This window comes from Schistocerca americana, chromosome 6 (assembly GCF_021461395.2).
Source record: "Schistocerca americana isolate TAMUIC-IGC-003095 chromosome 6, iqSchAmer2.1, whole genome shotgun sequence".
Classification (NCBI taxonomy): Eukaryota; Metazoa; Arthropoda; class Insecta; order Orthoptera; family Acrididae; genus Schistocerca; species Schistocerca americana.
The window spans coordinates 27,935,794-27,960,561 of record NC_060124.1 but is presented as its reverse complement, the minus strand read 5'-3'; the positions used below and the strand labels follow the sequence as shown (position 1 = coordinate 27,960,561).

At 40.7% G+C, this 24,768-nt stretch overlaps 2 protein-coding genes across 2 annotated transcripts in view; one reads left to right on the top strand and one right to left on the bottom strand.

Annotated features, from left to right (window-relative positions):
* Positions 1-1,800, bottom strand: part of LOC124619833 (tetratricopeptide repeat protein 8) — a 75,225-nt gene extending 73,425 nt beyond the window's left edge. Inside the window, exons 1-3 of the mRNA XM_047146441.1 lie at positions 1,599-1,800; positions 1,247-1,428; positions 870-1,164 (exon numbers count right to left, since the gene is read on the bottom strand). Coding sequence (XP_047002397.1) covers positions 870-1,164; positions 1,247-1,428; positions 1,599-1,709 — 588 coding nt within the window. The 5' untranslated portion in view covers positions 1,710-1,800. The remainder of the gene's footprint in view (positions 1-869; positions 1,165-1,246; positions 1,429-1,598) is intronic.
* Positions 1,801-1,835: 35 nt separating this feature from the next.
* The window catches only part of LOC124619832 (DNA replication complex GINS protein PSF1-like), a 58,877-nt gene continuing 35,944 nt past the window's right edge, over positions 1,836-24,768 (top strand). The window contains exons 1-4 of the mRNA XM_047146439.1: positions 1,836-1,996; positions 2,079-2,143; positions 2,222-2,317; positions 2,400-2,490. Of these exons, the coding sequence (XP_047002395.1) occupies positions 1,925-1,996; positions 2,079-2,143; positions 2,222-2,317; positions 2,400-2,490 (324 nt within the window). The 5' untranslated portion in view covers positions 1,836-1,924. The remainder of the gene's footprint in view (positions 1,997-2,078; positions 2,144-2,221; positions 2,318-2,399; positions 2,491-24,768) is intronic.

The following is a 24,768-nucleotide window of genomic DNA, read 5'->3' as shown; positions in this document are numbered from 1 at the left end:
GAAATGCTCTAAAATCTGAATCAACTGTCACTTAATGACATGTGGCAGTCATCCCATGAAAGGCTACTTACAACGTATCACGAACCAGTATTAAGTGAAGAATCTATTAATATACCCTGGACACATAGGTATCACTCCCAATGGGACTATGAAGACAAAATTAAGCTAATTGCACCATGCACAGAAGCATTCATGAAATCCCACATTAATGACATGGGAGTGAAGGTGGTACAACAGGAAGGGTCTTGTGCCATATGATTTATAGAGTATGTATGCAGATGTAGCAACGCTAGTTCAGTTGGACAACAATGGCGAAGGAAACTGACCATGGCCTAACTTTGGCAACCACACAGAAGTCCGAATCCCATTCCTACCTAAGGCAAGTTCAGTGAGCTAAAACTGTACAATCTTGTTTGATCTGTAAATGCCAGAATGATCTCTACTCAGTTGCATTGTAATAGCACAGTTGATCATTTAATTATGTGTGTGCCTTTTTTGTTTATATTTCATCATGTTGATAAAAACACTCATTTCAGTACTGAATAATATAAACTAAAATTAAATATATTGTGACAGACAAATATTTGATAATAAAAAAAAATAGTGAGTAAATTTTATCTTTGCTAAGGAATCATTAGTTTCTTGTTATCATAACAACTAATTCTAACAATAAAGTCTAAACAAGCAGGAGATCAACAAAACAATAATATGTATTTCCATCTGAGAACACAACATATCCAAAGAGAAACAAGTGCAAAGAAATATACGTACAGTGGTGCTTCATTGTTAGCAGCAGCATCCTCCAAACTTCCAAGTGCATGAGGCTAACTACCACTCTGTGCATAAGAGGTCAACAGTAAATTTCTTACATGTCTCACATCATTCTCGTGGTAAAACAGGTATTCAAAAAGAGGTTTAGCGATGGAAGGATTAGCAGCGTATTTTCCAAGATTTAGTCTCGAAATCTGTATGAAGGGTCCACCTGGTTCTGTCAACATGGATGCTGTTCCCAAACGCACACTTCGTGCAGAGCGGGATGTCACTGGTCTAGCTGTCCGTGCAGTACGTGGAGTTTTCAGAGCCTGTTCAATAGTTTCTGGCCGACTTGTCTGAGTACCTGGTCGAACAACTCCACTCAGTGGACGACCAGTTTGTGTCAGTGGTCTGTGAAAAATTCAAATAAATACTATACATGCTAGTTCTTCTTCTATCATATGATTATTCTGTTATCACTGGTCTAACATACCTCTGACCCTGGCTGACACCACGCTGAACTTGAGATGATGTGCGGAGCGAAGTTCCAGGGCGAGGAACCTGGGCTATGATATCATCGTCCAGTATAGCATCCGCCATGCCCTCCTCTTCAGCTTCTATATCATCCACATACACTTGTTCTGTCAAGGCTTTCATTTTAAGTGTCCATATGGCCTAAAAACAGCGTAATAGAAATTGTTCTTTACGTTCACAATGGAGTAAAAAATGTATACTCTCGGGCAAATACTATATTAGAATGAGCTCAAGTACTGTTATTCATAAATTTATATGGGTATTTACTAAATAGTTAAATAATTCATGCTGTAACTCGTGTAGTATTATACCTGATCGTATGGATTTTTCTCCAGTAATTCTGTGCAAAGTGACGCACACTGGTCATATTTTCGCCTGCGATAGGAGCTTAAAGCTATGTACAACGGGTCCATCATACACATAAACTGTTTGTCTTTTTAAACAAACCGCCGCTCTGAGCAACTCTTCTGTTCCACTTTTGTGGTATGTCAAAGTTTCTGTCCTGCAAAGCTTATATCACAACCCACAATAGCAGCTAACTTTGAACAGTAGACGTGCGTTATGCGTAAAAACGCGCGAAATGCGGGTAGCATGTGAACGAATTTAAGTAAACAAACATTGTTAGTTTTCTGTAGTCATGTTTTGCGAAAAAGCCTTCCGTTTAATTAAGGACCTCCAGAGAGCAGCGGATAACCTACCAGCATTCAATGTAATTAAGCATTGATCCGATGCATATAGTTTGGAATAACTTTTCTAAATTCTTGCTCACACTTTGACATTTTAATTTCCAGGATGATTTGGTTAGACAGGTTTTAGAAGAGATGCAAGCACTGTATGAACAGAATTTAAAGGACGCGTAAGTAAATTACAGGCTATAGTGTAGCTTTCGTTGATAAATTAGTTGCGACGAAATTTATAACAAACATATTTTCAGAAATACCACCGTCTCGGGAAATGCGTCTTATTTTCATGGTGTACACTTGCGTCATACGGCCCTAGAGAGAAATCAAAGGTGTCTTCTAGCATACATGTGAGTTCCTGTTACGTAATTTCGTGTGTAACTAAGTGGACAGTTCATTGAAATTTTTAACAGTTGCGGCATTGTTTTCCAGATACAACCGTTTGCAAAAAATTCGGAAAATGCGCTGGGAATTCGGAAGTATATTACCAGCTGACGTCAAATATAATTTATCTGAGGCAGAGGTAAGACATTTTAATGTGTTAGTTTCATCCCCTCCCCCCCCCCCCCCCCCCCCACTTTCTCTTTTTTTCGTTGTATTTTCTTTAATGTTATTATTATTATAATGGGACAGTAGAGCATATTCCCGTAGAGTGTCGTCCTGGATTGAGTTGTTGGCTGTGGACATATTTTTAGTTAACTAGACTTTATGCCATTATTCGGTAATTGCTGATGAATGAAGAGGGGAATCTTTCGTATACTTGTTTATAATCTCGACTCTTAGCGATGGTTGGGGAGTGGGGATCCCTTATGTCTGTAAGTTAGTAACATGCTGTGTGGATCATTTTGCACGAAAGATTGTAATGATATGAAATGTATGATTATACATTCGCATTGCAAATCAATGTGTACATGCATTCTGCACATTTCTATTTCTTTATACAAAAAGGAAAAAAAAAATCATGACCTCCCCTTAAATTTACACAATAACAGAACCTTCCTCTTTGCTGATGATACCACAATTATTATATCCGACTCAAATGAACATCTTAAAGATACAATAAACAGGAGCACAACACAACTAAACTCATGGCTTAATTCAAACAGACTACTACTAAATATAAAAAAAGACAGCTGGTATTACTTTCAAAAAATTGCAAAATAAAACCCACCAGTACCAAATATATCACTGAGTGATGATAAAATCAACTATGTAAAGGAAACCAATTTTTTGGGGGTTACCATTACTGTTACATGGAGAAATCATATTGATATTACCTGCACCAAATTGAGTTAAGTATGTTTCATGATTAGAAATAATCTTGTTAACCACTGTTCCAGAATCTGAACATATTACCCCTCCCATGTCAGTACATACTGGACCTACTATGTTTCACCAAGAAAAATATTAGCAACTTAGATATAAACTCAAACTGGCACCAACATGATACAAGGTCAAAGAACTCTATATGAGTAATCCCTCAAATATATGGGAATAAAACTACAATCATCTCCCAATAGCAGTGAAGGACATTACACAAGTGAAGGATTTTAAAGTAAAACTATGGTCACTCCTAATTAAACACTGCCTCTACAGCATACAGGAATTCCTCGAAAATAACATGCTTTAATGAAATGCTATAATGAACTGCTCAACAAAAATATCAGATAATGGATCCCAAACTATTGACCTTATGTAACATAACTGAATGTAAGTTTTATTGGTATAAATGCTAAATTCTGGTACAGAATAAATATAAGACCTGACTACATTACACACGTGATAAAAATATGTAATCATTTTATAGATTCATAGACATGCACCTCTTCTTATAAATGCCTAATATGTATCAAATGACCTGTCCTGTATCATGATGTGCATTTCTGTACAATGTATGATTCAGAGGATCAAAACAAATAAATAAATAAATAAAACCTACAAACGACCTTTTCCACATTACAATAGCAGAAATTCTTTGACAAAATAGGAGGAGTTGTCAAGGAGAAACTTCCTCAGTTTGTTATCAAAGTTTACTTTGCTATCTGTCAGATATTTTATATCCCTGGGCAAATGTCAAAATTTTTTGGTGCATTGTTGTGCACTCCTTGTTGTGCTGAAGACAAGCCTATGCGGAGTAAGGAATGTCGTTTTTCCTTTCAGTATTGTTATTATGTACCTCATTGTTCCTCTTGAACTGTGGTGGGAATAGATATACTGCGAAGCAGTAGTCAGAGTTTCCGACTCCATAAACAGATGTCTACAAGATGATCACGGGTGAGCGCTACATATTTTTCTCACAGCACGTTTTTGCACAATGAAGACTTTCTTGCCTTGCTTCTTAAGGAGCAGCACTCCACTGTTGTTCATCATGATATACTCATATCAGATTTCTAATGGTTTTGAAAGTAGTCCCAGAAGGGAATGGTAGGAGAACTTTCTTTTCTTTTTTTCTTTTAATTCATGGCCAGTTTCTAAGCTGCACTGTGCAGCCACCAAGTGGAATTCTATAGCATTTGTGTTCATGCCCTGTTTCTGGAAATACGGAAGCGTCCGATTCCGCCCGTCTGCTTTGACCCATGGCGTCACAAATATGGCGGAAACAAAAACGCACACACTTTCCACAAGAAGCCTATTGACACTAACGGGACAAGCGCGGGAAATGGGGTGTTTTGGGTGGGGGGCAAACTAAATGTAAACAAATTTAGACGCCTTGCGTAGCTACAACGTGTAAGTGAAGACAGCCATGCATGAATACCCACCCACCTCCCCAGGGGTCGTAACCCCTGCAACCCGTAGAAGATGAAGATGCTTCAGTAGCTGATTAGTGTTTTTTGTCTTTTTTTTAAAAAAATCTCACGGGATAGAACGAACAGATCAGAAAGATAAATATAATAAACTAAAACAGAAATTGGAGGAAACAGATAATTTAAAGAAGTAATAAGTGTTTTTAAATAAAAAAAAAATCTCACGAGATAGAACGAACAGATCAGAAAAGTAAATAAAATAAGATAAAACAGAACTGGAGACAGCCACACTCAAACCAAACTCCGCGCCGTCATGACGTCACACACGACAACACCCTTACGTCACGGGTCAAAGCCGACGCGTGGGATCGGACGCTTCTGTCGACCCCTGTTTCTCATGGTGGATCCCATTATGGCAAGGTGGAAGAACCTGCACTTTACATACTGAGAATGCGTCAAGAAGTACATCTGTACTCTGTGAACCACTGTGTAGTGTATGGCAGGGGGTAGGTCCCATTGTACCAGTTATAGGCCTCCTTCCCATTCCATTCAAATATAGGTTGCAGAAAAGAATTATTTAAGTGTCTGTGTGTGGTGTAGTTAATCTAATCTTATCCTCATTCTATCTATGACAGCAATATGTAGGGAGTTGTAGTATATTCATAGAGTCATAATTTAAATTTGGCTCATGAAACATTGTAAGTAGCTTAGTCAGAATTGTTTCTGTCTGTCTGCCAGTTCAGGTCTTTCAACATCCCTGACACTCTCCCACAGTTCCAACATACATGTGACCATTAGTGCACTACCCTTATTTCTATATATTCAATACCCCTAATTCTATTGGTATGGGTCCCACCCACTTGAGCAGTATTGTAGGATGGGTAACATGAGTGATTTGTAAGCAGTCTTTTTGTATACTGATTGCATTTCCCCAGTATTTTACCAACAAACTGAAGTCTGCAACCCGCTTTACCCACTAAGCCTATGTGATCAATTACATTTCGTGTCCCTACTAAGTGTTACACCCACGTATTTGTATGTGTTTGCAAATTTCAGCTGTGATTCATTAACATTATATTCATAGGATACAATGACTTTTTTTTTCTTTTTCTCATTTTGTGAAGTGAAGTGCACAGTTTTAAATTTTTGAACATTTAAAGCAAACTGCCAGTCATTTCATCACTTTGAAGTCTTATCAAGGTCTGACTGAATATTTCATTTAGGCTGGAGTTTGTTTTAGGTAACTGGATCATCTGCAAAAAGTCTGAGATTATTATTAACGCAGTTCACAAGATTATTAATATACAGCATGAGCAACAAGGGTCATAACACACTTTCATGGAGTACACGCTAAGTTACTTCTACATCTGTCAATGACTCGCGAGCCAAGATAACATGCTGCGCCCTCCCTATCAAGAAATGTGAAGCTAGTGGCACTATGATACTGACTAAGTCATAAGGATGTGGCCTCCATCCCTCACTATAGCAGCTGCTGCCTAGGTGGGAGTGTGGATACAGTACTAATATTAGAGATGGGTAGTTCTCAAACGAACGGGTGCAAAGGAACGGTTCACCAAGATGAACGAAAGGACCGAGGAACGAATTCCAACGAATGATCGGTTCGTAGTTCACTTCGGTCATGGCGGTCTACTTGTAGTTCCCGGGAACGATGAACGATCGGTTCATAGTTCACTAGTTTACTTCGGTCGCGGCGGTCACTTCGGCAGTTCTCGTTCCAGCCTCGGTCGCGTGCTCGTCTCAGTCTCGGTCCCTCTCGGCCGCACTAGTTAGTTCAATATCCAGTTCGTTTCGTTCACTGCCCTCGCCTATTTTACATGTGTTCCAAACTGTTCTTGCCCTTGGTTCTGGCTACTCAGCGTCCACAACTGGTAATCAAAAAGTATTTTATAGTTACGTAAATTACATAAAAATTTCGTTGTATGTAATAGGTACGTCTTTTCAGGTAACAAAAGGGCGTATCAGCTCACTTCATTATATCGATGAACAGCAGAAGACATACTTATAACAAGGCAAGTTTTTTTTTGTTATTCATATATATTTTGATTTCATCGACTTGATTTAGCAGCTAACTTTCAACAATTTGCTTAATTTTTAGTGTAAGAAAATTCATATAAAACGATTTTCGTGTATCTTTCATAGACAAAACATTACATTTAGGAAGGCTCTAATTATTTTTGAGTTTGGTTGTTTCCAATTTGCATTACCTGCTAGTTTGGTTTCTCTGAAAAATAAAAGAAAAAGAAGAAGAGTAGGTTGTGGGTCATTTTGGCTCAGTTGGAAAAGCGGTGCCTCTCCATTTGAAAAGACATAGATTGCCATAAAATCGTATTTACTTATTATCCCAAAAACATTTGTTCAGAAGGAGCTTTCAAACCAAAAAGTTGATTGCTGCGAACTTAATTATTATTATTATTATTATTATTGCTGCATTAAGTTTAATAATGCAACATAAAAATCTAATTTTTACTAAGCGTGCGACGCAAGTATGAGAAAACCACATTTTATTTTATGCTTCCATAAAGTCTCTACTTCGCCTACGAACTCAGAGAGAACGTGAAGTATATATAGGGTGTAAACGATTATTGTCTACAACGTACCATAGCTGTGCAGTGGAAGTCGAAATGAAGAATTTTGTACAAGACACTTGTGGTCTATTAAGTTGGGAAAAAGCCACCAACAGGTTTACAAGACTAAATGAGCTATAGCCCATGCGCGCCACGTGAGATTTTCATGTTCTCTTCTCCAGCTCTCTACACATCGTCATCGATTGTTTCGCAATTGTTGCTTTCATTAGCTTGTTATTTCTTCACTGCCTAATTATTACCTATTTGTCTGTTTGTTGTATCTGCTCATAACGGGCAACACATAGTCCATAATTGGCGAGCAGTCTGTACTCGGGGCCGGTTTTCCGTGCGCCACCCTATGTTATTTTGTTATTTCCCTGCGATCAGCCACACAAGGCTACAGTTGGCTAAACAAGAGGTTCTGCAGAATCACAGAAATTACTTCTAAAAGTATGTAAGAATTCTGTAATGAATAAAAAAATGGTTCAAATGGCTCTGAGCACTATGGGACTTAACATCGGAGGTGATCAGTCCCCTAGAACTTAGAACTACTTAAACCTAACTAACCTAAGGACATCAAACACAGCCATGCCCGAGGCAGGATTCGAACCTGCAACCTTAGGGGTCGCGTGGTTCCAGGCTGAAGCGCCTTGATCCGCTAGGCCACACCGGCCAGCAATGAATAGAAACTCTATACTCCAGGGGGAGGCAAGTGCCCCCTCTTGGTGCCCTCTATTCTTCAGTCACCTACACTACTAGTTTCCAGTTTTTCATAAGAACCATATACCAAGCACAAATGAACGGTGAATAAGTAAAAATGAACGGTTCCCAAAAAAGAATGATCAGCAGTGAACTAGTTCCCAAGGATGAACGAGTTTGCCCATCTCTAACTAATATACATATTAAAGGATGCCCTGCAGGACCATTTTGGCAGTCTTCTGAAGATGACAGCATGTCTTGTTGAAAATTCATGCAGAAGCGTGTTCTCTACCCAGCAAAGCAAGCAAGAAGAATTGAAGTCAAGAATTGACTAAGATCTGTGATCACATGATTGATAAGTTGTGTATTTCTCATGTAATATATGTAGCTTATGTCTTTGACAATCGCTGCTAAAATACATATCGTTGTTTGTTTTAAGAGTTACTTATGAAGAATAAGTTTAGAAGCTATTGTAACTACTGCCATTGCTTGGGGACACTGCTAGATGCAGTTTCATAGTTTACGCATCTACCCCCTCCCCCCCCCCCCCCCCCCCCCCCTCTCTCTCTCTCTCTCTCTCTCTCTCTCTCTCTCTCTCTCTCTCTCTCTCTCATTCACTCTCACTTGACTGTACAACAACAACAATAACAGGCCAAAATACTTGTGTAAATATGAAGTTATAAAATTAACATGGAAGTAAATGCTAGTGTGTGGAGGGGGGAGGGCACGCGCCATAAGAAATTGGTAGTGCCATACAGATAACAGATCAAAGGCAACAACATTATGAAGAGGTTAGAGTGCTTCTCCCCATAAATATGACCTGCTGAGTTGCAAATACACACAATGAAAAGACTGTTACACATTGAGCTTTCTATCAAAGCCTTCTTCGGAAAAGAAAACACAGACATATTCACACAAGAAAGAACACCTCATGCACACATGACCACTATCTCTGGCCAGATTGCATCTGTTGTGTTGAATGAAAGCAGCAATCCAGAGTGAGGGGGAACATTAGCAGGATACGGGTGTGGGGAGACATGAGCACTGTTTGGTGGAACATGCAGGGACTAGATGACAGCAGGACGAGACTGCCAGGTGCAGCACCAGGAGGCTGTGAGGGAGGAGGGGAAGGTTGAGGAAATGTGGAGCAGGGTAAGGGGAAAGACCAGTGAGTGCGTTGGGAGAGAGTGGCAAACAATGAGCGTGAGGGGACAGATGGATGGAACCTGTTGGGTGGAGCTTCAGACATTTTTTTTAGGCAACAATTTTAAACATGAATATATTTAAGAAATGCATGTTAACTTCGCTGTTTTGAATTTTACACATTTATTCCAATTGGTTTCAGTTTTCAACCATCATCCAGGGACAAACAATATGACCTTTACATTTCATATGAGATACAGTTGAAGAGTCAAAACCGAAACCGGTTGGAATAAATGTGCAAAATTCAATACAGCAAAGTTAACAAACATTTATTAAAATATTGGGTAGAGGCTGTGAGGACAGTAGGTTACCACAGGTTTAGATCGGAATAACATTGAGAGTGGAGGGTGTATTGTAAGGATAAATTTCATCTGCGCATTTCAGAAAACCTGCTGGTGTAGGGGAGGATCCAGGTGGCCTGGATTGTGAAGCAGCAATTGAAATCAAGCGTGTTATGTCCAGCTGCGTATTGTGCCACGGGGTTGTCCACTTTGCTCTCGGCCACAGTTTGGCAGTGGCCATTCAGCCTGGTAGACAGCTGGTTAGTAGTCATACCAACATCAAAAGCTGACAATGATTGCAGCAGAGCTGGTATATGACATGGCTGCCTTCTCAGGTGGCATGCCCTATGATGGGGTAGGGTAAGGCTGTGACAGGGTTCGAGTAGGAAGTGCTGGGTGGGTGGATTGGGAAGATCTTGCACCTGGGTCTTCTGTAGGGATATGATCACAATGGCAAGGGGTTGTAGTTGGGTGTGGCATAGGGAAGGATTATGGTGTTGTGGAGGTTGGGTAAGCGATGGAAGATCACTTCAGGAGGGGTGGGAACAATTTGGGTAGGCTGTTTCTCATTTCAGGTGTTGATGATAAGTAACGAAGCCCTGATTATGGGCTGGTTCAGTTTTTCTAGTCAGGACAGGTTGGGACTCCCAATTCTCACCTTCATTGTGCACCACACTCTGCCAACTCAACCATCAGTCTTTTCACCTTCTCTGCTCCTCTTCTTTTCTGCTCCCCCTCTCCCACTCCCCAAATCCCTCCCTCCCTTCCTCACAGCCTCCTAATGCTGCACGCCTTGTCCTACTGCCAACTAGCTCTGCACACTTTGCCAGACACTGCTCTTCTTTCCCCTACCCATACCCTGCTGTTCTCTCCCTTCTCCACTGCGCTCTGGGTTGCTGCTTTCATTCAGTGTGACAGTCGCATTCTGGTCGGGGTGAAGAGAGATAAGAAGGGTTTGGGCAAAAGCTCAATGTGTAGCACTTTTTTCATTATGCCTATCTGCAAATCAGAGTGCCATCCTTACAATGAGTAGCAATGTATCCTGTTCATAATACCATTGATCTTCCAATGTGGATGCATCCAAGACATCCATAAAAGATTATGCCATTCTCAAATTCTTTCTAATTGTTAGGAGGAGAACTACCCATGGAGCTGCAGTCAGCTCTCAGGGCTTTTCCTGAAAAATATGTATTGGACAAATAGTAAAGCAAATCTGCATGACGTGATATTTTGCATTGATGTGTAGATGGTTTAATTTGCTTAGCAGATTAATCACACACCAATCAACCCACCCAGAGACGTAGAAATGGTAAATTCAAATATATCTTCGTGAACTTTCCCAGAATGAGAATAACTATGCACAATAGTTTCACACAGCATTACAGAGAATCACAGATGATACTTCGTGCTGGCAGTATTTGTGAATTTCTATTGTAATCCATTTGCATATAGATCGAGAGAAAAATTACTGTCTGTGTGCCTTTGTGCATGCCATAATCTCTATTATCATGGTCCCCACATGAGATACCTGATGGCAGCCTTGGAATTACCACTTAGTTTCACTCAAATACCTTTCCCCCTAAATTTATCTGATGAAGTTTCCTCCAATGATTGTCATTTATATTATCCAGACATCAGTGTTAACACTCTGTTATAGGGCATACCAGTCTTATTATGATGCTAGCTATTACGTATGCTTGTACTTACAGTATTAGATTTCTATGTTGTGTTTACATTTTAAGGACTCTTGTACACTGGAACAGCACCTCCATTGGTTGCACTACATGTAGATCAGCATAACAAAATGACTGACAGTTAGGCATGGCAATTTGTTTTAAGTGTCCAGAAATGTAAAATTGGGCACTTCACAAAATAAAAATAAAAATGTTCTCTCTTATGTCTACAGTATCAACACATCACAGTTGGAATAAGTAAATTCAAACAAATATTTGAGTGTAGTACTTCATAATGGTATGAAGTGGAACAATCACAGAGGTTTAGTCGTAGATAGAGTGGGTGGCAGATAGCACTTCATTGGTGGGACGCTAGGGAAATGCAATCAGTATACAGAGGACATTGTATACAAATTACTTGTATGACCCATACTAGAATATTGCTCAAGTGTGTGGGACCCCTGCCAAATAGGAATGAAAGGGGATATTGAACTTGTACAGAAAATGGCAGGATGAATGCTCACAGATTTGTTTGACCTGTGGGTGAGCATCACAGACATGTTGAAAAAATGTCTGTGAGTTACCTGAACTACACAGAGAAGCACCAGCATCAAAAGATGAATCTAGGTATATACTACAACTGCCCACTTAGGGCAGACCACTCCCTTAGGGACCGTGAAGACAAGATTAGGCATTTAAACAGTCATTCTTCCTGCACCTCATATTTTAATGGAATAAGGAAAAGCCCTACTAACTAGTATAATGGGAAGTACCCTCTGCTGTGCACTTCACAGTGGTTTGCATAGTATTGCTGTATGTGTAGAATGGGCCAATGCTGGCTTTTCTGCATTACCTGGGCACTCAGTAAGATTCTGACAGCCACAGCTGTGCCGTTTGGGACAATGTACGCACATGTTTCCCTTTGGCATATGGTACTGAGAGTCTGCCTGACATGATTGTAACACTGTTGTCACTTTTCTGTACAGTTTTGCTGCCAGTTTCAGGTATTCCATTTTGTGAAATAAGAAAATCAGCACAGAGAAATCAAGCCACATGACGAGCGACGTGGCAGCTGTAAGCAGGACAGAAAGTTCATTGAAACTCATTCTCTGATTGATTGTTTCTGCGGTAGTTGTCATGTAAACAACTAGTTGTTAATCACTTCGTTATTCTGATGAGGTTATAGTGTTTTATGTGTGATTTCCTGTACAGATGCACTGCACTTTTCCAGAATGCTCTCAATAAATCAAGGGATTTTTAATTTGCTTTTCCCACTCCTGATTTTATGTTTTTGCTTCTTAGTATTGCCCCTCAATGTTGATATGTTGTGACATCAATACTGTGCAAGCTAAAATAATCACGTATTACCACCATGTGCTTGGGGTAATTCGATGCTGTCAAGTGTAGGCACTCGTGGAATGAATCTATAACCATTGTACCAGTCTTGGTACCTGGTAGAAATATTTGATTAATTAATGTAAGTCTGCTAATCCAAGTTGGTATTCGCCATGTTAATTCTGTTGGATTCATTTTGTACATTGCTAGACCTAATTTTTTTTGTTCGCTACTGTAAAACTTCACCTCTTGGGGATCTAATCTACCTTGCTGTTACAAGTTTTGTGTGTTCTTAGAAATTTTCCTCTCCTCTGCTTTGGCCATTAACCAACTCTCATTTCCTATGTGATGTGACATTGAAGGGTCAAGTGAAACATGTGGTACCAGTTGTCAGCTTTGACCTGAAACGAAACTGAATTGTGTTGTGTGACGTCATGGTGGGGCAGCATTTATTTTTTATTTTTTTAATTTACATGTCAAGTTCTGTAGGACCAAATTGAGACCGAGCGAGTTGGCGCAGTGGTAGCACACTGGACTCGCATTCGGGAGGATGACGTTTCAATCCCGCGTCCGGCCATCCTGATTTAGGTTTTCCATGATTTCCCTAAATCGCTCCAGTCAAACGCTGGGATGGTTCCTTTGAAAGGGCACGGCCGACTTCCTTCCCTAATCCGATGAGACCAATGACCTCGCTGTTTGGTCTCTTCCCACAACCAACCAACCAACCAGCCAAATTGAGGAGCAAATCTCAAAGGTCATGGAACGTGTCAGTACATGAAATTACAACATAAAAGTAATAACAGATAAAAATAAATGTTTATGAACCCGAAAAAAGTCAGTCCATAAGTTTAAGTAAACACAATCAGCAATACAATAAGAATCAGTTTAATTTTTCGACAGAATAGAAGGAGTGGCCCATGAAGAAACTGTTCAGTTTCGATTTGAAAGTGTGTGGATTACTGCTAAGACTTTTGAATTCGAGTGGTAGCTTATTGAAAATGGATGCAGCAGTATACTGCACACCTTTTTGCGCAAGAGTTAAGGAAGTCCGATCCAAATGCAGGTTTGATTTCTGCCGAGTATTAACCAAGTGAAAGATGCTTATTCTTGGGAATAAGCTAATGGTGTTAACAAGAAATGACAATAAGAATATATATATATATATATAATAGAGGGAAACATTCCACGTGGGAAAAATATATCTAAAAACAAAGATGATGTGACTTACCAAACAAAAGCGCTGGCAGGTCGATAGACACACAAACATACACATGAAATTCAAGCTTTCGCAACAAACTGTTGCCTCATCAGGAAAGAGGGAAGGGGTGGGAAAGACGAAAGGATGTGGGTTTTAAGGGAGAGGGTAAGGAGTCATTCCAATCCCGGGAGCGGAAAGACTTACCTTAGGGGGAAAAAAGGACAGGTATACACTCGCGCACACACACACATGTCCATCCGCACATACACAGACACAAGCAGACATTTGTAAAGGCAAAGAGTTTGGGCAGATATGTCAGTCGAGGCGGAAGTAAAGAGGCAAAGATGTTGTTGAAAGACAGGTGAGGTATGAGCGGCGGCAACTTGAAATTAGCGGAGGTTGAGGCCTGGCGGATAACAAGAAGAAAGGATATACTGAAGGGCAAGTCCCCATCTCTGGAGTTCTGACAGGTTGGTGTTAGTGGGAAGTATCCAGATAACCCGGACGGTGTAACACTGTGCAAGATGTTCTGGCCGTGCACCAAGGCATGTTTAGCCACAGGGTGATCCTCATTACCAACAAACACTGTCTGCCTGTGTCCATTCATGCAAATGGACAGTTTGTTGCTGGTCATTCCCACATAGAAAGCTTAACAGTGTAGGCAGGTCAGTTGGTAAATCACGTGGGTGCTTTCGCACGTGGCTCTGCCTTTGATCGTGTACACCTTCCGGGTTACAGGACTGGAGTAGGTGGTGGTGGGAGGGTGCATGGGACAGGTTTTACACCGGGGGCAGTTACAAGGGTAGGAGCCAGAGGGTAGGGAAGGAGGTTTGGGGATTTCAGAGGGATGAACTAAGAGGTTACGAAGGTTAGGTGGACGGCGGAAAGACACTCTTGGTGGAGTGGGGAGGATTTCATGAAGGATGGATCTCATTTCAGGGCAGGATTTGAGGAAGTCGTACCCCTGCTGGAGAGTCACATTCAGAGTCTGATCCAGTCCCGAAAAGTATCCTGTCACAAGTGGGGCACTTTTCGTGGTTCTTCTGTGGGAGGTTCTGGGTTTGAGGGGATGAGGAAGTGGCTCTGGTTATTTGCATCTGTACCAGGTCGGGAGGGTAGTTGCGGGATGCGAAAGCTGTTGTCAGGTAGTTGGTGTAATGGTTCAGGGATTCCAACTGGAGCAGATTCGTTTGCCATGAAGACCTAGGCTGTAGGGAAGGGACCGTTTGATGTGGAATGGGTGGCTGCTGTCATAATGGAGGTACTGTTGCTTGTTGGTGGGTTTGATGTGGACAGACGTGTGAAGCTGGCCATTGGACAGATGGGGGTCAACGTCAAGGAAAGTGGCATGGGATTTGGAGTAGGACCAGGCGAATCTGATGGAACCAAAGGAGTTGAGGTTGGAGAGGAAATTCTGGAGTTCTTCTTCACTGTGAGTCCAGATCATGTAGATGTCATCAATAAATCTGTACCAAACTTTGGGTTGGCAGGCCTGGGTAACGAAGAAGGCTTCCTCTAGGCGACCCATGAATAGGTTGGCGTACGAGGGGGCCATCCTGGCACCCATGGCTGTTCCCTTTAATTGTTGGTATGTCTGGCCTTCAAAAGTGAAGAAGTTGTGGGTCAGGATGAAGCTGGCTAAGGTAAAGAGGAAAGAGGTTTTAGGTAGGGTGGCAGGTGATCGCCGTGAAAGGAAGTGCTCCGTCGCAGCGAGGCCCTGGACGTGCGGAATATTTGTGTATAAGGAAGTGGCATCAATGGTTACGAGGATGGTTTCCGGGGGTAACAGATTGGGTAAGGATTCCAGGCGTTCGAGAAAGTAGTTGGTGTCTTTAATGAAGGATGGGAGACTGCATGTAATGGGTTGAAGGTGTTGACCTATGTAGGCCGAGATACGTTCTGTGGGGGCTTGGTAACCAGCTACAATGGGGCAGCTGGGATGATTGGGTTTGTGAATTTTAGGAAGAAGGTAGGGGTGCGTGGTGTCGGTGGGGTCAGGAGGTTGATGGAGTCAGGTGAAAGGTTTTGTAGGGGGCCTAAGGTTCTGAGGATTCCTTGAAGCTCCGCCTTGACGTCAGGAATGGGATTACCTTGGCAAACTTTGTATGTGGTGTTGTCTGAAAGCTGACGCAGTCCCTCAGTCACGTACTCCTGACGATCAAGTACCACGGTCGTGGAACCCTTGTCCGCCGGAAGAATGACGATGGATCGGTCAGCCTTCAGATCACGGATAGCTTGGGCTTCAGCAGTGGTGATGTTGGGAGTAGGATTAAGGTTTTTTAAGAAGGATTGAGAGGCAAGGCTCGAAGTCAGAAATTCCTGGAAGGTTTGGAGGGGTGATTTTGAGGAAGAGGAGGTGGGTCCCACTGTGACGGAGGACGGAACTGTTCCAGGCAGCGTTCGATTTGGATAGTGTCTTGGGGAGTTGGATCATTGGGAGTAGGATTAGGATCATTTTTCTTCATGGCAAAGTGATATTACCAGCAGAGAGTACGAGTGTAGGCTCTTTCCTCATTACCTTAGCCAGCTTCATCCTGATCCACAACTTCTTCACTTTTGAAGGCCAGACATACCAACAATTAAAGGGAACAGCCATGGGTGCCAGGATGGCCCCCTCGTACGCCAACCTGTTCATGGGTCACTTAGAGGAAGCCTTCTTGGTTACCTAGGCCTGCCAACCCAAAGTTTGGTACAGATTTATTGATGACATCTTCATGATCTGGACTCACAGTGAAGAAGAACTCCAGAATTTCCTCTCCAACCTCAACTCTTTTGGTTCCATCAGATTCACCTGGTCCTACTCCAAATCCCATGCCACTTTCCTTGACATTGACCCCCATCTGTCCAATGGCCAGCTTCACACGTCCGTCCACATCAAACCAAACAACAAGCAACAGTACCTCCATTATGACAGCAGCCACCCATTCCACATCAAACAGTCCCTTCCCTACAGCCTAGGTCTTCATGGCAAAGGAATCTGCTCCAGTCCGGAATCCCTGAACCATTACACCAACTACCTGAAAACAGGTTTCGCATCCCGCAACTACCCTCCCGACCTGGTACAGATGCAAATAACCAGAGTCACTTCCTCATCCCCTCAAACCCGGAACCTCCCACAGAAGAACCACAAAAGTGCCCCACTTGTGACAGGATAGTTTCCAGGACTGGATCAGACTCTGAATGTGGCTCTCCAGCAGGGGTGCGAGTTCCTCAAATCCTGCCCTGAAATGAGATCCATCCTTCATGAAATCCTCCCCACTCCACCAAGAGTGTCTTTCCACCGTCCACCTAACCTTCGTAACCTCTTAGTTCATCCCTCTGAAATCCCCAAACCACCTTCCCTACCCTCTGGCTCCTACCCTTGTAACTGCCCCCGGTGTAAAACCTGTCCCATGCACCCTCCCACCACCACCTACTCCAGTCCTGTAACCCGGAAGGTGTACACGATCAAAGGCAGAGCCACGTGTGAAAGCACGCATGTGATTTACCAACTGACCTGCCTACACTGTGAAGCTTTCTATGTGGGAATGACCAGCAACAAACTGTCCATTCGCATGAATGGACACAGGCAGACAGTGTTTGTTGGTAATGAGGATCACCCTGTGGCTAAACATGCCTTAGTGCACGGCCAGCACATCTTGGCACAGTGTTACACCGCCCGGGTTATCTGGATACTTCCCACTAATACCAACCTGTCAGAACTCCGGAGATGGGAACTTGCCCTTCAGTATATCCTCTCTTCTCGTTATCCGCCAGGCCTCAACCTCCGCTAATTTCAAGTTGCCGCCGCTCGTACCTCACATGTCTTTCAACAACATCTTTGCCTCTTTACTTCCGCCTCGACTGACATCTCTGCCCAAACTCTTTGCCTTTACAAATGTGTGCTTGTGTCTGTGTATGTGCGGATGGACATGTGTGTGTGTGCGCGAGTGTATACCTGTCCTTTTTTCCCCCTAAGGTAAGTCTTTCCGCTCCCGGGATTGGAATGACTCCTTACCCTCTCCCTTAAAACCCACATCCTTTCGTCTTTCCCACCCCTTCCCTCTTTCCTGATGAGGCAACAGTTTGTTGCGAAAGCTTGAATTTCATGTGTATGTTTGTGTTTGTTTGTGTGTCTATTGACCTGCCAGCACTTTCGTTTGGTAAGTCACATCATCTGTGTTTTTATATATATATAAACAAAAGCGCTGGCACGTCGATAGACACACAAACAAACACAAACATACACACGAAATTCAAGCTTTCGCAACAAACTGTTGCCTCATCAGGAAAGAGGGAAGGAGAGGGAAAGACGAAAGGAAGTGGGTTTTAAGGGAGAGGGTAAGGAGTTAGATTAGATTAGATTAATACTAGTTCCATGTATCACGAATACGATATTTCGTAATGATGTGGAACGAGTCGAATTTTCTAATACATGACATAATTAGGTTAATTTAACATCATAGTTAAGTTAATATAACAACTTTATTTTTTTGTCTTTTTTGTTTTTCTTTATTTTTTATTTTTTAAACATTTTTTTCTTTTTTTTTCTTAATTTATATCAAAAAATTCCTCTATGGAGTAGAAGGAGTTGTCATTCAGAAATTCTTTTAATTTCTTCTTATATACTTCTTGGTTATCTGTCAGACTTTTGATACTATTTGGTAAGTGACCAAAGACTTTAGTGCCAGTATAATTCACCCCTTTCTGTGCCAAAGTTAGATTTAATCTTGAATAGTGAAGATCATCCTTTCTCCTAGTATTGTAGTTATGCACACTGCTATTCCTTTTGAATTGGGTTTGGTTGTTAATAACAAATTTCATAAGAGAGTATATATACTGAGAAGCTACTGTGAATATCCCTAGATCCTTAAATAAATGTCTGCTGGATGATCTTGGGTGGACTCCAGCTATTATTCTGATTACACGCTTTTGTGCAATAAATACTTTATTCCTCAGTGATGAATTCCCCCAAAATATGATGCCATATGAAAGCAATGAGTGAAAATAGGTGTAGTAAGCTAATTTACTAAGATGTTTATCACCAAAATTTGCAATGACCCTTATTGCATAAGTAGCTGAACTCAAACGTTTCAGCAGATCATCACTGTGTTTCTTCCAATTTAATCTCTCATCAATGGACACACCTAAATATTTGGAATATTCTACCTTAGCTATATGCTTCTGATTAAGGTCTATATTTATTAATGGCATCATACCATTCCCTGTACGGAACTGTATGTACTGTGTCTTATCAAAATTCAGTGAGAGTCCGTTTACAAGGAACCACTTAGTAATTTTCTGAAAGACAGTATTGACAATTTCATCAGTTAATTCTTGTTTGTCAGGTGTGATTACTATACTTGTATCATCAGCAAAGAGAACTAACTTTGCCTCTTCATGAATATAGAATGGCAAGTCATTAATATGTAATAAGAACAACAAAGGACCCAAGACTGACCCTTGTGGAACCCCATTCTTGATAGTTCCCCAGTTAGAGGAATGTGCTGATCTTTGCATGTTACGAGAACTACTTATTTCAACTTTCTGCACTCTTCCAGTTAGGTACGAATTAAACCATTTGTGCACTGTCCCACTCATGCCACAATACTTGAGCTTGTCTAGCAGAATTTCATGATTTACACAATCAAAAGCCTTTGAGAGATCACAAAAAATCCCAATGGGTGGTGTTCGGTTATTCAGATCATTCAAAATTTGACTGGTGAAAGCATATATGGCATTTTCTGTTGAAAAACCTTTCTGGAAACCAAACTGACATTTTGTTAGTACTTCATTTTTACAGATATGTGAAGCTACTCTTGAATACATTACTTTCTCAAAAATTTTGGATAAAGCTGTTAGAAGGGAGATTGGACGGTAATTGTTGACATCAGATCTATCCCCCTTTTTATGCAAAGGTATAACAATAGCATATTTCAGTCTATCAGGGAAAATGCCCTGTTCCAGAGAGCTATTACACAGATGGCTGAGAATCTTACTTATCTGTTGAGAACAAGCTTTTAGTATTTTGCTGGAAATCCCGGGAGCGGAAAGACTTACCTTAGGGGGAAAAAAGGACAGGTATACACTCGCATACACACACACTTCGTCTTTCTGCTCCCGGGATTGGAATGACTCCTTACCCTCTCCCTTAAAACCCACATCCTTTCATCTTTCCCTCTCCTTCCCTCTTTCCTGATGAGGCAACAGTTTGTTGCGAAAGATTGAATTTTGTGTGTATTTTGTTTGTGTGTCTATCGACGTGCCAGCGCTTTCGTTTGGTAAGTCACATCATCTTTGTTTTAGATATATTTTTCCCACGTGGAATGTTTCCCTCTATTAATATATATATATATGGTGTGACTTACCAAATGAAAGCACTGGCAGGTCGATAGAAACACAAACATACACACAAAATTGTAGCTTTCGCAACCAACAGTTGCTTCATCAGGAAAGAGGGAAGGAGAGGGAAAGACGAAAGGATGTGGGTTTTAAGGGAGAGGGTAAGGAGTCATTCCAATCCCGGGAGTGGAAAGACTTACCTTAGGGGGCAAAAAGGACAGGTATACACTCGTATACACACACATATCCATCCGCACATACTTTAATCGCTCAGGAAACTGACCATTCCTAAAGGAAAAATTACAAATATGGCTAAATACAAGGCTAACATGTGCAGCACAGTTCTTGAATATTCTGCTAGCCACTCCATCATAACCATGAGAGTCCTTAGTCTTCAGTGATCTAATTATTGACTCACTCTCTCTCTTGTCTGTATCACAGATGGGTATTTCAGACATCAATCTTGGAAATGTGTTGCATTGTATCATATATTTATTGGTTCTGTGAATCATACATTTTACAGGGGTACATAGTGATGTAGGACAAGTCAAATAATTGCAATAACTTTTGAACAGAAACTGTTGTATGGTTCACAGTATATAGCAATAAAAGCCTAAACTGTGGGGGAAAACAGTCCACAAATAAATTTTACACATACATAATTCTTACTTTTGACCTTGATTGCACGAGCACGCGCGCGCGCACACACACACACACACACACACACACACACACACACACACACACACACACACACACACGCACAGAAGACACAAATTTATACACGCACATTTCTTATTTTGGCCTTAATTGTGTAAGTTATTTAAATTTGTTCATGTATTTACATAGTAGATAAAAATTCATCAACACTATAGTAGCAGTTGTATAGCAAGTAGTCACTCACTGCAGTTTTGAATTTATGCAAGCCAGTTATTGCCTTAATTTTTTAAATGTGGTTTCTTGTACAGTTTTTTTCATGCTTGCAGGGGTCCTTTTTGTTAAAGTGTTGTATGAGCAAACTGCAAATACAAATCCTGATTATTCCTTGTGTTGTATGAATGGAGATATATACATGCAATGTTGCTGCTGTTGTCTGTGGTTTTCGTTGTAAACATTATAGGTCTGGTAATGGAAGAATATGAACGTTTTTAAATGAAGGTTTGCATGAAGGTCGAGATGCTGTGCCTTCCATGGTTCTTATATTTCTTATTTATGCAATGAAACAGCTTTTGTTGGGTGGAGAATTTCCCCAGTGATTCTGCTAGGGCGTAGTACCCATTTTTTTCATGACTTGAATTGATGTGCCTGCAGCAAGAATTTTAATTCTATAACAAATAATATTTTACTACATAGGTGTTGTGTGTAATTCTGCCATCTTAGGTCATCTTGAATCCAAACTCCTAGAAATTCAGTGGTATTTACAGTTGCAAGTTTTTTGCCTAACAGTTCTATGATTGCAGTTAGAAGCTGTTTATTCTGCACTGTGTGTAGATGCATAGTGTTCATCTTCTGTGTGTTTATTATCAAGTTGTTCATGGCAGACCATTCTGATGTGAAGTGCTCTTTTCTATTTCATTTTGAAGATCTTCTGGGATCTTTCATGTGATAAGAATATTTGTATTAGCAGCATATTTAATGTACTTACGGTTAAGCCTGGGTGGTTCCAAGTCGTTTGCAAACACCAAGAACAAGACTGGTCCCAGTATGGAACCCTGTGGCATACTGTATTCAACACAGTGGCTTTTCTGAATGATAGGAAATTAAATTTTTGATTTCTTTGTACAAGACTTCAATTATTTGTTGTCTGTTTTGTAGGTACGACTTTACCCACTCACAGGCTGGACCTCTGACACCAACATTTTCTAGCTTTATAGGCAATAGACGATGGTTAACATTGTCAAATACTTTTGACAGCTCTAGGAATGTTGCTGTTATGTGTTCTTTCCTGTCTAATGTCTGCAAAGCTTCATTTAGGAAATTGGTAATAGCTGCCTTGGTGGATTTACCTTTCCGAAAACCATGCTGTGTGGTTGAGAAAAGTTTTTTTTCTTATTTTCAATGAAATCCGTGAGTCTTTTGTAAAACTTCTTTTCAATTATTTTAGAAAAACAGACAGTAGAGAGGCTGGCCTGTAACTTGTTACATCTGTTTTTCATCTTTTTTGTACACTGTCTTCACTATAGCTATTTTTAGCTTTTGAGAGAAGATTCCCTCAGAAAGTGAGCTATTGCATATGTCAGCTGTGGCCCTAACTATTAAGGGTGCACATTTTTTAATGATATGGTATGACAAGTTATCAGCACAAAAGGAAGACTGTTTGAAGAGGGCATGTTGTGGTATCTGGTGACACTCAGATGTTGAATGTTGATGTTTGAAATATTTGTTTTTGATTGATGGTAGTAAGTCAGTGGATTGCTAGAGTGCCATTTGCTAAAATTCATATTGGAAGTGTGTCTTTGATGGTTTGTTAGTGAGTTTTTTAACATAGGCAATCATTGGCTACATATTTGTTTTTAGCTTTGGAGTTACTAGTGTGATGTGTTGTGTATGGTTAGGGAGTTAATTCTGTTTTTCATTTATTATTAGTTATGGATATGGGTATGAAGTTTACTGGCATGTTGTTGTATGCTACAAGGGGGCAATGATACGGCAACAACCATTAAACTTCTGATGTAGTATGGGCTGATTACTGCATACATAAAGCGTCACGTTTATGGTGATGTTATGATTTTAACCAAAGTTGCTGTGTCTTGGACCAGCACCAAACATATGTGGCACTGTCGGCGTGACAGAGTTTGGCGATCCACTTGGAGGGTTTCCTGGTTCTAGAAGTATGGGCTGGCCATTTGAGGTAGCCCACTGTGTTGTTAACATATTATTTTTGCTTTTGCTCATCCATTGGGTCTTGGGCTCATGTGACAGGCATTTGCGATCATTCTGTGCAGGGAGATTCGTTCAGAGTACATTAAGTAAACGTGACAGTTGGGTGCGGGAATATTGTGGAAATTGATGAGTCTGCATTTAGGAAGATGATGTATTGGAGGAGTAGTGGTGTTGTGGATGTGGAGGGAAGGCTGTTGCTTCAAGGGCTGAGTATTTTGGAATTGGTGTAGGAAGATGGGTAGACAGACAAAACTGATATTAATTGGGTTGTTTGAGGAATATATTGATGATGGGGATTTCAGCATATAGTTTTCATTCGTGGTGTGGAGTTTAAAAATTGTTAAATGGAGGCTTGTGCAAATACAATAGAAGGGTAATGGGGGAGTGTTAAATAAAGGAAGGGGGGAAAGATGCTCTTCCACCTTGCAGTCTTACATAGATGAGTACGGCTGGAGGAAGGCTTTTCCAGGTAATTTTTATCCATTCCATAGTTTGTTAAAGGTTATTGAGAATACTTAAAAGGCCAAAGGTTGTAAGTTGGTTTTATGATTAGGTTGGGGGAAGAGGAGGACACCAATGTTTACTTCAGTTTGAGTTGTTTTGTTGGGATTAATTTTGGGTTTGGATGTTGAATGTCAAGTTGATGTCTTTGTTGGGATGGGGGGGGGGGGGGAAGATTTGGAGAAGTGAGGGGGTATGATTCATGTTTTTATTTGGATGTTGCATTTAAGGTGGTAATGATTGATTGTGGTTGGTGGCTATCTTGAAGTTTGTTTTTGTGTTTTGTCAGATTAGGGTTTTGATAACAGCCGTATGAACGAGTTTTGATTTCTTGGTATCACGGACATGGTTTGAGCTGTACAGTTCAAATGAAGGTTTCTATACTGGATTTGTGCAACTTTCCAGTTCTTAGATGCAGATCTTAATGTTGACCGGGTCATTGTATATGATTATTAAATATGAAACTATGGAAAATCAAGGATTGCCTTGGCAGCCAGAGGCAGTGGTCATGTGTGCGTGTATGTTGTCCATTTCAGATGAAGCCCTTTGGCCAAAAGCGTATGTTTTAGTAGTCTTTTTGTTCTGCCAGTCTGCGACTCAACATGTCTGCTATATCTCACCTTTCTATGATATTGTCGTCATCAAATACAGAGCATATACAGAGAAAATATTACATGGGTGTACTCCAAAAGGAATCCAGTTGGTATACAATCTGGTTTGGAAGACTTGCCTTTATTGATTGAAAGAAATTGCTTTGCTATTTGGAGGTTATCTACTTCCAAGTTACACATTTTGACAGCTGTTCTTGGTTTGAAGTCTGAAGTATTTACTGCACCTTCTTTGATGAAGAAATTCCAGAATACTGTGTTAAATAAACCTGCTGTAGTGACACTACAGCTCTGTCGTTGGTAACTTTACTATTGCTATTGCTAAGTGAAGGTGTAGACTGTGTGTTGCTGCTGATATACTTTACATACAACCAAAATTTCTTTGGATTTTTCTGCCGCATTTCAAGATGGAGTTTCCTTGTAGAAACTATTGAAAGCATCTCACATCAAAGTCTGCTCTAATTTTCGACGTTCTGTAAAAGCTTGTCTAATACTGTCCTTTTGGACATCCAGTAGTACGAGACAACTCCTAACCCCTTCCTGATTTAGACCAAATTGCAGTATAGATACTGTGTTAAACTGTAATGACTTTAAACTGACTTAACTTTGATTTACATACTTACATACATACATAAATACATACATATTACTAAATTCTGGCATAGATGTAAGGATTTGGAAGAGACAGTTTTTCCTGGTTGCTTTTTGAGAAAGGGTAGTCTGATCTTGGAAGGGATAATGCTTATCATGTACATGGAATTAAATAAACT